Source organism: Archocentrus centrarchus, unplaced genomic scaffold (genome assembly GCF_007364275.1).
Source record: "Archocentrus centrarchus isolate MPI-CPG fArcCen1 unplaced genomic scaffold, fArcCen1 scaffold_83_ctg1, whole genome shotgun sequence".
Classification (NCBI taxonomy): Eukaryota; Metazoa; Chordata; class Actinopteri; order Cichliformes; family Cichlidae; genus Archocentrus; species Archocentrus centrarchus.
Genome location: NW_022060293.1, coordinates 425,083 through 438,870, shown reverse-complemented (window position 1 = coordinate 438,870; position 13,788 = coordinate 425,083). Strand labels below are relative to the sequence as shown.

The 13,788-nt window shown below is 39.7% G+C and overlaps 1 protein-coding gene across 2 annotated transcripts in view; it reads left to right on the top strand.

Moving 5' to 3' along the window:
* Positions 1-1,323: 1,323 nt before the first annotated feature.
* The window catches only part of pcdh11 (protocadherin 11), a 142,344-nt gene continuing 129,879 nt past the window's right edge, over positions 1,324-13,788 (top strand). For both annotated transcript variants that reach the window (XM_030725911.1, XM_030725912.1), the window contains exons 1-2: positions 1,324-1,982; positions 8,172-8,752. In XM_030725911.1, the coding sequence (XP_030581771.1) occupies positions 8,213-8,752 (540 nt within the window). In that variant the 5' untranslated portion in view covers positions 1,324-1,982; positions 8,172-8,212. The remainder of the gene's footprint in view (positions 1,983-8,171; positions 8,753-13,788) is intronic.

The window sequence follows — 13,788 nt, the reverse complement described above, 5'->3', positions numbered from 1 at the left end:
TGCCTTCTGACAGATATTATTGCTTTTTGGCTTTCAGATACTTCTGATGCATTCTTCAGAAATCCTCAGAGGCAGTTAAATTAAGAAAACACATTTTGTATTATGCAGTGTTTTCTCAATAGAAAGAAAAATGACTACTTGTTTTATAGTGAATTTTTTTTAAAAAATGGGCCTGTTGTTTTTCTATCAGCTGCTAAAAACAACTATCGTTTGGTCAAAACTCACAATAGACTCATCTGGTACAGTCCCTGTCTTCAGGGATGAGTGGCACAACATGGAACAGGTGAAGGCAGCATATACAATCATGCCAGAGGCTAAACTTGTTAAAATGCAACAGCCATTTGTTGTATGAGCTGATGACAGAGGGACAAAGGTAATTGGCTGTAACATGATGTTGGTCAAGATGATTTGACCCTCTGTGACCATAACCCTTTTTGACCCCTGTAAGGGAAACTATTAGAATCTGCTGGAAGCTATTTAGGGACAGAAAACCCATTCATTTTGCTGCAGCGGGAAAAGTAACAGCTTGGCAATATGTGATTAGTAATTGGTAACATTACATTGATCCCCGTCTGACAATGAAGTTTGCAGCTGCAACTATATTTGTTGATATTTTAGCTCTAAAGTTAACACAGTTTTCTTGCTAATACCAAATTAGGCATGTCTGTTTCTGTCTGTATATGTTTTAAATGAGGCATATCTGTACTTTAAGACGAGACATTTTTTTTTTCAGCCTTTATTATTATTATCTTGTTATTTCTTGTATTTCAAACATCCAGCCTATTCATGGTACTTAGATGGACTGTCACGTTCATAGACCATAATAATTATTTGTGCATTTATAAATGGAAGTTATCAAAAAATGTAAACAAACCCATAACCGGGCTTTTCATCACGGAGAAGGGCTCAGCTTTTGCATGTTGACATCTCGGGAATGTGTGAAAAGAATTTAAACCTCACGTCATTATACAGATATGCCATTGTTATAGGAGTCCCTCACTGAAGGCTTGGTATTAAAGCGAACAGTGCCCCCCTCTTGCTTTCAGGTAGATTCCTGGAGCACTCTGGCTACAGCAAACAGCAGAGTAATCTGTGGTCCACATATACCCCAACATCCACCTACTGTACCTCTCGGTGCAAACATCTCTCCAACGCAGTGCGGCTTTAAGAGAACCGGGGCTCTTAAATCTGAGCTTGGCTCCTCCTTCCTCCATGATGTCAGTCGGAGGGAGAGCGAGAGGGAGAGAGGTGGGCAGCATTGAGGAACTGAGTTCATACAATACTACTGAGACATCTACAGCTTAGCAGACAGATACGGTGAACCGCCTATCCCGGCTCCTGTAAGTGATGCTGCACTGAGGCACACTTTGATCCAACTCCACTGGGGGGGCGATGCGCTCTCTGCATCCCTCATTTAAGAGTTTTTGGAGAGCGTGTACAGCCTCAAATCAGTCAAAACAAGTGGTTATAAAATTAAATTAGGTTCAAGCTTTCGTTTCTTCATCAGAAGTCTTCTCTTTTTTTTTTGCCCTCCTGGATTTAAGTTTTATGTGCGGTTTGAGAGGCTTTAACGCACACGTCTAAGTTTGCTGCCAACTGGTGAAAATAGGAATTTCAAGGCAAATTAGGCTAGGGAGACAAAGTTTATGTAAAACAAGCGTGGATCACTGCGTATCTCCGCCTGTGGGATTGTGAGCCCAATACATCCGAAGAGGAATTACAGCGTCCATTAAGTTGATCGCTGTGCATGCTCTTTTTCTCTTGTACGCGAGGACAACATTTTTTATTTTTTTTAGCACATGGATAAGTTTTTGTAGTGGATAACATTTTTTTTTCTACGCTTGTTACCGATTCAGATGAGGATCCTTTCTCCCCGTTTTCCCTACTTCACATTAATTCATGGCACTTCTTTTTTGTGAATCACTGATGTCTCTGCGCGACGGTACACACGGTTGATTTTTCATCTCATTCGAACGGAAAAGGTAAGCTTTGCTCTTAATCACAACTTTACTGTTGAAAACAAAACGCATTTTTACTTTACCGCTCTCTGACTATGTGTGCATATGACCGGTCTATCTCCTGTGCGTAGTTTGAGAGCTCCATAACCTAATTAATTTAGTCCGTATAAAATGAAATTGCTGCCCCAGTAAGGGAAAGGACAGGAGCGTTATATGTAATCAATGACAGCATAAACTGTGCGAAAATTAGTCTAGCCTAAAAGGTAGTTCGACAGTGGGTCATTTTGACGTTGAGTGGGTTTTCCTAGAGCTGCTCCAAAGATATAACAGGCGTCCCCGTGAACCCAGTGTAAATACAAATTATCCATTTACACGGTGCATCGTGGAGCATCTAAGCGGAGTTGTCGCATTATGAATGTGTACCGCGTGGTTGGTCACGACTTCGGGCTTTATTTAGTCTTGCTCGCCGCTGATCGCTAGATAGATAGGCCTCCTTTCCAAGAGCATCCAACAACAGGGACTTTTTTTCGCGCAGGTTTCTCAACAGCTTGGCCGCTAAGCTCGGTGCGTGGGTGCGCGGCAACGGCGCGCTCCTGGTCAAGCGGTTCAGCTGTCACAGACCGTAACCTCAGGGCTATCATCCTGTTCACACTCCGACTCTTGAGAGGGGAAAGAAGCAAACACAGAATTGATTGCTTCTAGGAATAATAGTTCAGGTGGTCAATGTAATTCCCACTTAGTCTTAGGATTAACCGCCATGGTTGGCTTTTTTGGATAATTTGCTATACCTGTGCCGCATGCATATTGTTATTGGGGCTATTTTAAGAGGCCTGTCAAACTCAGTATTTGCTGGAGAATAACTTCAAATCATAATGTGAATCTCCCCAAGGTGTCCCAGATATTTTGGCAATATCCTCTGCGAGTTATATTAAAAGGGGGGTCAGTGGGTGATGGAAGCAGGGCTTTTATTTTATTTGCAAAACACAATAAAAAAACATTTTCTCATTCACATCCGCATTTCAAATTCGCCAAAAGGTACTGATCAACTGACTGTAGTCTCTAATATCCTTGCATAATGTGCTCCAAATTTGTTTTATGACTCGTAGAGGTTGAACTACAGTACTATTGGCTGCTGAGTGATGAGTTTTGGGAGTCATTAACTTGCACAGGGAAACACTATGTGTTCTGAAGAGTTAATACAGTAAGTAACTGTGGTCTCAGGGATTCTTACCAGGTGCCAGAATAATGTCTTTCTGCATTTGCATTCAAATTCCTTCCACAATTACAAATAGTTTATATAAAAAGTTAATTAAGAGTTTGCCAACAATTTAGGTCCATTTAGGATCCTCTCTTGAGTGGCTTTCTGATAACACACAACAGCAGTTAAAGTGTCCTTTTCATTCTCCATCACCTGACTTATTGAATTTGATGGCCTACATAAAATTTGTCTTTTTGAAATGATTTCAGAATCCATAACGAGAAACCTCAAGATATATATGAAAATGAAAATTTCGACGGTGTCTTCCCGTATCATTAATGCAGAAATTTATATTTTAGCACTTATTCATGATAATGATGGCTTCAGTTTAACATTTTCTTTTCAGAATAAGTTTTAATAATTGGATGGTTAATCAGTAATTTGGGGGCAAGAAAGAAAGAAAAAAGGATTTATGAGTGAAATTTAACAGGAGAGATGAAGTAAGGCTACACCAACAGAAACAAGCTTAGATTTGGCTTTAGAATTACATCTTCATGTATGGACTGCCCTCTTGAGGTCCATGATTACAAATTTGGCATTTAGCTTGTCATTTTGCAGATAGCGGAGGTAAGATCTTTGTTTACCTGAGCAGTAAAAGCCTTTATAATGCTAGTCAATCTAAGTATTAAACTGATTCAGCTGTGGATATACAGTGGCTCATTCAGCCAAAATGCACTAATAATGTAAAAGTACTTGATAATGTGATCATTATGCTAGAACCTATGAGTCAGAACTTTACTATATCTTTTCTGTTTTATTTTTTACTCTTATAGTAGGCATCCGACAGTTTTATTTGAACTCCACTGTTCATACTTCATCAGTATTATTTCCATGTGGTGGATATTTTTTTTTCTTGCACTGTATTACTTTACACCACAGCTTAGGTGATACAGACATTGCTGAAGTCTCCCAAGAGAAAACAACTTTTATTCCACCTCCACGTGAAGAGAATTGGTCTGGCTGTGTGGACTAAAAAAGAACTGACTGATCATGACAGAAACCTGGTCTGTCAGGCTGTCAGCGATCCTTAAAGCTGCTAAAAGTGAAAAAGCTCATGACAATCAAAAGTATTCCGTCTACCAGTGCCCTCTCTTTTAAATCTCTTTGGATCTACAGGCAATATTGATATACAACTGTGGTAAAAACCTGGCTTTGACAGTTAAAAGACTCCAAATGTCAGAGTAACTACACTGAAAGTTTCCAATGAGGGTATCTTTTAGGGGTGAAGGTAGGAGGTGGCAGTAGATGTATGTCTCCTCTCCCGCTGCTCCCTTCAGCGGTTGCGAACCACAGGAAGACCTGTCCATCACGCTGTCGTGGAAAGTGATCTCGGGCCAGCCTGCTCCTCTTCGCTGTGTTTCCCAAGAGGGAGGCTTGAGTTTGCCTACTGGATTCAACCTGCTGTCTGGGGCTCAAAATAGCATTTCAGGAGACTAGTGAAATGTAAGCAAAGGAGACACTCTGACTGACACCTAGAATCCCCCTCCTCTTACCCCCCCCCCAGCACAATTCCTTCCCTCACCTAGTTTTATTCCTTATGGACAGGTTTTTAAAGAAGTGTGACTAGTGAAAATCACTGCAGCTGTTGGAAAATCATGGTTAAGAGAAAAGAGCCCCACATCAAGCTAAAAGAATACCAGAAGTAAATATGTTCAAGGGCAAGTGCACCTCTAACCTTTTAAATACTTAATATTATCACTTCATTAGGTAAATATACAAATATATCTTTGTTGTAATGTATATGAATATCTGAAATAGAAAAAAATGTATTTGTAGTGCTCATTAGCAATGCATGGGTGTCTTTCATATTACTACATTTGTTACTCCTGCATGTACTGAATGAAAAACATACTACACGCCTTCATCCTGCAGCACATTATTGTCACTTACAAGCGAGAGGAGATCTAGATCATGCTTTGATCTTTTCTGTTTTTTCACTTCAGCGAATCACATCCCATTTAAGGATGTAATTTAAACTTCATTATGCGTCGTGCGAGCTCAGCCTTGGACTGCCTGGCGATCATCACAGTAAAGCAATTGCTGCTCACTCTAAGAAAGATGCACACTTCAAAGTAAAGTGTGTCACGGTTACTAATAGGATATCTCATCGATATTTTGACGTGACAGTACAGCACTGCTAATATTGTATGTGTAGAATGAGTAACCCTCACACAGATCAATGTCATCCATTCTTTTTTTTTTTCTGTTCAACTGTTCTTTAATGAGTCTCATGTGACTGCTTTGTGAAATGTGGGAAGCCTGTGTCTACACGTTTCATGAATGCCTTGCAATTGTTGGAGATTCAAAACCAGCTTAATTAAATTCTTATTTTTAATCAATTCCCCTTTGTCAGCGGGCAGAAAGCTTCAATAGCTATGGACGCAGTTGCCTTGCCAATTTAGAGGACCCCTGTCGTGCAGTTTAGGTAGTCATACTTTTTCTACAGAATACTGTTTCAGTCATGTAAATGGCTGGAAAGGATGGAAATTTTAAGAAATATACCTGACTCGCAACGAGCCGGATATGTGTACGTTTTAGAGCAAAAGCTGTAAATTGTTGTGCCATGGCTGTCGTACCCATTTGCCATTCTTCGGAGCAAATGTGTGTTTGATTTCAAGGCAGTTGCCCTGTGAATACCAACAGATATCTCGAGGAAATTCACATAAGGTTAACAAACACTCAGTGGGAAAGTTATTAGCTGTTAATTGTGCTGCAATGCAGATGGGTGGTTCGGGCTGCAGGGTGGGGGTATGCTTATAAGACTTTACCCGTACATGTCACTGTGGATTAAAAACAGGCCACTAATGTAACATTCTCAAGCAAAGAAGGATGCGCTTTTATAATAAGACTAAACTTCTGCCCATTAATGCACATGTGGCAAAGCCTCAGCACGACTGTGACACTATGGAATAAAATGTTTTAAATGCGTCCAGGAATGGGTTAAATGAATGAATACATAAAAACTAGCAAATCACATCACACACAAATTTACTTCCTTAATAACAGGTGAGGGTAGAGAGGGGCAACATGCGTTTGGTGTCACTGAGCAAACAAATTCATAATAACCGCATAGTATATTTAATTCAATTCCTCCGAGAGAAAACTAGTGTCCTGCTCCTCTTCTGGGATCTGTTTTCAAACAATAGAAAATCTAGCCTGTGAGCTTTGGTCAGTTACTGGCCTTTTTTGACCAAATCAGGTGAGCTGCATGAAGTAGTAAAGTGAGTGGAAAAGCCTTCATAGGAGGTATAATGCAGTGGTACAATGTGATAAGCAGGGGACTTTAATCTGGGTAGACAGGGTTTGAGTCTTTTGGAGCGTATTGACATATTTTTAGCTTGTAGCATGTGCATATGTTCATATGCTTAGAACAGAGCGGGGGGAGCTACAGGAGGGCTGCTTTTTTCAATATCTGGCTTTTTTTCCTTTTACCTTTTCTCAATTTCTGCATACTGCAGCTTTAACCTGTGGAAAGCAGTCAATATATATGCTAGAATATATGCTGAGTTATAGAATTATAAGGTATTACACAGTATCATCTTTCAATGATCTACCTGGCTTTTAGCAGACGAGGAGCTTGCCCTTTGGCAAGCTTGTGCACTCATAAAACTTAAAAAAAAAAAAACTGTACAAAAAAATCAACTGGCTTGGCACTTGATGCTCAAAAAGTTATTAATGAACATTGTTCACTTAGGGTAAATCAGTCGCATTGTGTTTTCTATTAAGTGTTTCTATCTGATCACCATTCCTTGCAAACAACAAACTGCGTGCAGTTTAAATTTAATGCTGGAGATAAAACATTTGCTAGCATGTAATGAAGTTCAGATTAAATTTCTCTAATTTGACTAATGGTGGCTCCTGCAATAAATGATATCACATTGTTGTCTCCTTCCACTGCTGTTACTCAAAACAGTGCTTTCATCATACTGTGCTAGTTTACACACATGGACGTTCATGAAATATTTGAGAGCTCAATTGTTTACATTCCAAACAAATGATGGTCTCCATTAATAGCTGCTGTCAAGCGATACAACTCAAAGTCTGTGTGTGTGTGTGTGTGTGTGTGTGTGTGTGTGTGTGTGTGTGTGTGTGTGTGTGTGTGTGTGTGTGTGTGTTCATGCATGGAAGCACCAATGCTTAAGGCTCATTTCTGCTTTCTCCAAATGAGCCAAAGTCTGCGTGTGGATGCACTTTCAGATATGATGGCGTAACAGTGGAACAGCGGTTAGTACTGTTGCCTCAAAGCAAAAGGGCGCCTGTGTGGGTTCTGTGCTAGTACTCTGACTTCTTCCCACAGTCAAGACATGCATGTTAACTTAAGTGCTGATTCTAAATTGACCATAGGTGTGAATGTCAGTGTGTGAATGGTTGTCTGTCTCTCTGTTAGCCTGTGATAGATTGGCGACCTGCCTAGGGTGTACCCTGCTCTTGCCCTATGACAGCTGGGCTCCAACCCCACCACCACCACTGCAACCCTGAATTGAACAAGTAGTTAGGAAAATGGATGGCTGAATGATTCAGAATGAAGTTTTTCTCCATGTCCATTTTTTTCAGGCGAAGTAGTTTGTTAACAAGGTTTGAAAGCAACTATTTCATTGTAATACTGAACTCAACTGCTTTCATACTTCTCAATAAAAATATTAAATGGTTCATTACAGCGATGAAATGGATTGATGGAATGCATGAACTACTAACCTTTACGTGTCCGCTTGCTCAATGGATGTCATCAAAGGTTAATTGTGTAAAACTGCCATTAATTTGCTCTCAAAGACATGGGAAGGATGTTGGCTCATAACTAGTTAGGATGAAGAGGTCAAGTTGAAAACTCTCCATGAGGGAAAATAGTACTAATTACAGCAGAACTTGAATACCATGTAATTTTCTGCACTGACATTGTGTGTTCTTTCTTTCTCGCTTCTTTTTTTTCCCCTCCTCTGGCTTGTCTGTCGTGACAGATTTGCTGCAGTGAAAGTGAAGCTCCCATCTACCCTTGAGTATGGACTTAGCAAGTCAGGCTCATGTGCTGGTGGTCTTGCTCACCTGTGTGGTCTTACAATGCCAGGCCCAGGAGAGGGACTACACAGTGAAGGAGGAGCAGCCAGAGAACGTCCGAATTGGGAATCTGCGCAAGGACCTGGACCTGAATCTAGACCCCAGCATCAGGCTATCCTCACCGCTGCAGTTCAAGCCTGTGTATAAAACAGGTGACGTGCCTTTGGTGAGGGTGGAGGCCAACACCGGGGAGATCTTTACCACCAATCACAGAATTGACCGAGAGAAGCTGTGCTCAGGGGTCTTCAATGAGAAGCGCTGCTATTATGAGATTGAGGTGGCAGTGTTGCCGGATGAGATCTTCAGACTGGTCAAGATCCGCTTTCTGATAGAGGATGTGAATGACAACGCACCCCTTTTCCAGTCCACTGTAATCAACATCTCCATCCCAGAGAACACAGCCATTAACACACGATACCCAGTGCCCTCAGCAATTGACCCTGATGTTGGGATCAATGGGATCCAACATTATGAACTAGTCAAGGTGAGGATTAATCCTATTTCATCACTGATATCTAAAAAAGAAGAAAAAAAAGCAAAACTATTGTGTTGTCATCTTTGAAGTCTCAGTAATGTTAAAATTACAGAAAAACTAGTCAGGGGAACATTTCCTTATACCCGTAGTGAATTTTCTCTGGATGTCAGCTTGAAAATGTAATGTTTGCATACATTAAAAAAAACTGTAGTTGTTTAGAAGGACATATATAATCAACATTATATGGGAAGAAGCAAGTTTTTAAATATCTAGTCTTGATTTTATAATTAGCTTTTTGATTAGTGAACCTCAAAAGTTAAAATTAGAGTTATAATTATATTTGTGAAAAGACATATTTGGCATGGTTTTTTGTTACTATGAAACCCATTTCTGAAGGTTTCTTTGATTCTTTTATGAATTATGATTTTGTTTGTTTAACACCGGGACTCTCGCTGTCCCCAAGTGCATACCACCAATGTATCCCTGTTTTGCTTTACGTGTATCAAACTCTCAGCTGTAACTAAATCATTAATAATCAAACACATCTAGTAGGATTTTGCAAGTAAAGATTTCTTAAATATCTACTTCACTATAATACTACATGTTGGCAGCCTAAACTAAAAGCCGTTTTGTCCAAATTAAATGGAATAATAAGTGAGTGAAAGAATATTGCCTGAAGCACTGTGTAACTGGAACAGCATTTGAGGTACAGGTTTACTGAAAGGATTTAATAAAATAAATATGCTTTAGTTGTCTGTTAGGTATATAGCTTCAGAGCAGTTACAGGCATACATTTGATAGATCAAAAACAATTGAAGTAATTTTTGTCTTGGAGAAACAATTGTGAAGAACAAACACGCAATAGAAAGTATGAAATTAATTGTCTGACTTTCTTCAATGCAAGCGCAATATTCAGTGCTCACATTATTGATTAAGCTGTGACAAACTGCTATGCCTGCAGCATGCCACCTGTGTACATCAGGTCTGAATAGCTGACTATTTTTTAATTAATGAGCCCTTACATCGTTTCTCTTTGTCAGTTTTGTAGCATTATTGAATATGATTCAGATTCTGAATTAGCTGGATCTGCAAACCCATTATAGTGCTGTAGAGTGTAGTGTTGTAGTATATATATGTGCATTACTGGAAATGAATTCACAATCTGCATTGAAAATATGACCTACTTTTTCATAAAGCAGAATATGTTGCGAAGCCTAAAAGATTTTATACCAGCTATTAATTTCACCATATGTTTTTTTTTTTTTTTCATTATTAGAGAAGGCTGTGAAAAAAGGGGCATGTTTTCACCATGTACAGTAATAGAGAACATGTAGCAGAAAGTGCAGACACAGCATAAACTGCATGTCCAATTTTCAGCAACAGGTTACATGTGCTAAATATAGTATTCTAAAGCAAGTGAAAAGGAATAACGTGTATTATTATAATATGCATCCAATGCAGAACTAGCAGAAGCCTTTTTTTCCTGTTACTATTAAACTGCACTGTAATATTCTTTGTTACCTAATGAAATCAGCTCCAAATACAGAAATGTAAGATAATATCATGCATTCTTCATTCTCAGTCTAGACAACACTTTATGCTTTGCAGATAAATGCTGGAGATTACATGACCACATAAAACTAAATTTTAATTTAAGAGGGAAACCCAAGCATTCTGGAGGGAATTCTAAATATGATAAATCCAAAAAGGTTGTTGTATTTAAGACAGCAGTGTGAGACAGGATGATGAGTCCATCGTGGAGTCTCAGATGACATTAACACTGTGTAGGAATGAACAGAATCATTGCTGCCTGTGTCGGCCTTGAATACCAATTTGCATTTTTAAAGAGTCTCCCCACTGCCAGGACCTCTCCAGCGCAATGTCCTGAATTGTTCATGCCTGGAAAATCACCAACCAAATGTTCTGCTCATTATGATGATCATTTGCTATAATTTTCTTTGCCCTTTCCACAATATGGAGCTTTCTAAAAACTGTACCTAGGCTGTGGTTATGTTATCTTTTGCAGGAAATTCTTCTTGCAGCATCCTTGGCTCCACAGCCCCGATTCAGTACTCCTCATTATATCCTCATTGTATTCAAGATTAATTTCCTTGTATCGCAGATTCCATATGAGTAAAACACAGGGAGAAGCATTAAAGGGAGTTGGATACATTTTCAGCCTTTGGTATGTTTTATTTCAGAAGTGAAGTAGAAAGCCAGGGGTTTAGGGGGGAAGGAATGTGTAAGCAATTCCTAGAATAGCTCTTGGCCGCTAAGCCACCCTTGGACTATCTTTGTATGGTCCTGTGAGATTTGTCTCAGAAGCTCCCTCAGAATGATAGTTTGCCCAGTTTTTTCTTGTGTTGTACAGGGCACAGTGCTAAAATTGCTTCCATTGTGTGGCACAATGAGCCATACTCAGTGGTCTGTCACTCCACATGTAACTTGCCTGAGTTGTCAATATACAGAAGAAATGAAAGAAACATGGTGGCCTTTTTTGTGCAACTTTCTTCTTTTTCAAAGCCAAGAAGGACAACGGGTAATTTCTTCCTACACAGTGCCCCAGCGCCACATATAATGGTTGATAATCATACTTTGAGCAAAACTCCACCATCAGTGCAGCAGCGTGTTACGTCACCTGAACTGCAGAGAAGTTGTCCTAAGAAATGGTCAAGGTCAGAGAAAGTAATCACATGCATGGCTGGAGAAGAATGTCCCATGAAAAGAGATTTGATCACTACATATTCACAGGATACGTCGGGTCAACACAGAAACAGACTCAGGACTAAATGAGATCTCACTGTTGGTTTTCCTCTCGCTTTTTCGATTTCAAAAGTTGGCACCATTCTTTATGTCAGTGCTTGGAGCTTGACACGCACTGTTAATCCAAGTTGCATTCATGTCAGCGTCTTTCATTAGATTTAAAATGAGCATCTTGTTCAGATGATTTTGATAAAATCAGATTTCTGTCACTAAGCTTGACAAATAAAATAAAACAGGATATCTGCATTTTGGTTGAGCCATCTTGAGGGCATTTATAAATAACCTTATTCCAACAACCAGGGGCAGTCCACTTGGTTTTTATATTTCTAACTGAAATATACCTTAGATTTTTGAGTGGCTGGAGTAGAATTTTTTCTGGTACTCCAAGTCTGAGGCTGACCAAATTAATTCCCAAACTGATTTGAAGATGCAAAATTTATTCAAGCTTCATTCCTATGTAGCAAGAAAAATGTGATTAATTCATTGCATGCTGCCTATAGGCATTGAATATTTGGGTGGAGAACTCGCTCTCCAGCATTTCTACTTTTCATTAGCATCCTATTTTGACACATTTTCTTCTTCTAGGGGTTGACGAAAAGAGGCAAACAATTCCTAGGTTCTTTTGTCTTAATTATATGCATGAGATCATGACCAGGGGCAAAAGGGGATGAGGGATAGAGAGAAAGAATGAGGAAGAGAAAGAGAGAGAGAAAGAGAGAGGGAGTTTCTATCAGCATTATAAAGAGGTGCTATAGCTTGTGATGAATACCTCTGCCTATTTAGTCCCATCCATGGGCATCACCGTGACTAGAGTCTTCCTGATATATTCACAGCCCAATCTGAGTCTCCTCTGAGTTTTAATAAGGTCATCAACTTGAGTGAAAGATGCATCTACTGATAATCTGAGGCACTGTCTGCAAAATGGGGTTCAGATTCATCCTTCCCTCATCATCTCCCACCTCTGCTTCTTTCAGTGTCCCTCTATCAGTTTCATTTAAATTAGCCAACTCTGATTAGATTTTGTACTTCACAAACCTCACATATACAGTGCTGTAATCCCCCCTTGGCTTCCAGAGAACCTGTGGCCCTGTAATGTGGGATGAAAGGCAAGTCATCAAAGTTCAAGAAGACATGTACCTGTACAGAATATGTGAGGTGGCAGAGCGAAGCATGGTCTAATGTGCACACTTGACCGTTTAGAGAGCTTTGTCCTTCTCACTCAGCCTTAAGGTTTCCAGTGAGTGATTCATGCTAGTATTTGGCCTTTTCTTAGCCTGCCCTAGATCTTATCACAATCCACCAGACTAATTCTGCATTCAGGAGGATGCACAGCCTGAGAGATAGCTCTCCGCAAGTTATTGAAATGCGGTGAGTGCTGCCTTGTCAGTTGTAAAATTGTGTGGAAAAAAAAGACAAAAGCATAGAGGAAACGCTGGCTTATAAATCATTGTGCAGCATTCCCTTTGACACATGCTAACTCAACATCCTACTATTAACATCAGGCTTTGCCAAATATCAGTGTGCAGGTACTGAGCTATACTGTGCCGAATCTGCAAACTGTTCAAACGACTGAGGATTGAGGAGGTCTGTGTAGCTGAAGTAGTGCTTAACAATACAGCCCCTAGAATGTTGTCTTGGACTTTTCAGTTAGAAATACTTCTGCTGGGTACATAAAGATTCAGCTGAGTTTATCCATAAGGCAATTTTTTTTTTTCTACATCTCCACGCAGAGTTTTATATGCTATGTCTGCTTATCCCTATATGACTTTTGCTTGGCAGAAGGATGACAAAATAAGGTCTGAAAGATCATTGCTGCAGTGTTGGCTGTTTTAAGTAGTTCTGTCAATCACTGACATGTTGACAACATTCCCTCTGCAAGCAATTTTTCAGAGTACACAATAATTTACATGCTGCAGCTGCACGTTTTCTTGTGTCGGCTACAAAGCTATGTTGGCACAAGGACAGTTCTAGATTTTGAAACCAACTGAGGACTCTTGTGCTCTCAATTTGGTTGAAGTGTTTCTCCCTTGAATAAGCAGAATGTATATATCTTAATCTCATTTGATAGCTGTGCCTAGACAGAGTAATCTCTTCCAACATTATGTGCAGCATGAAGCTTATCTCTTTAAAGAGGATGCTTTTTCTTGTTTTACCATGAAACTGCTTCTGACTGAAAGAGCTTCAAAGGGCTTCTTTGTTTCATAATGTGCATGCAGCTCATTCATGGGCTTGATCGTCTTCTTATTTCCTCCCCCTACTCTCTCTCTCTCTCTCTCTCTCTG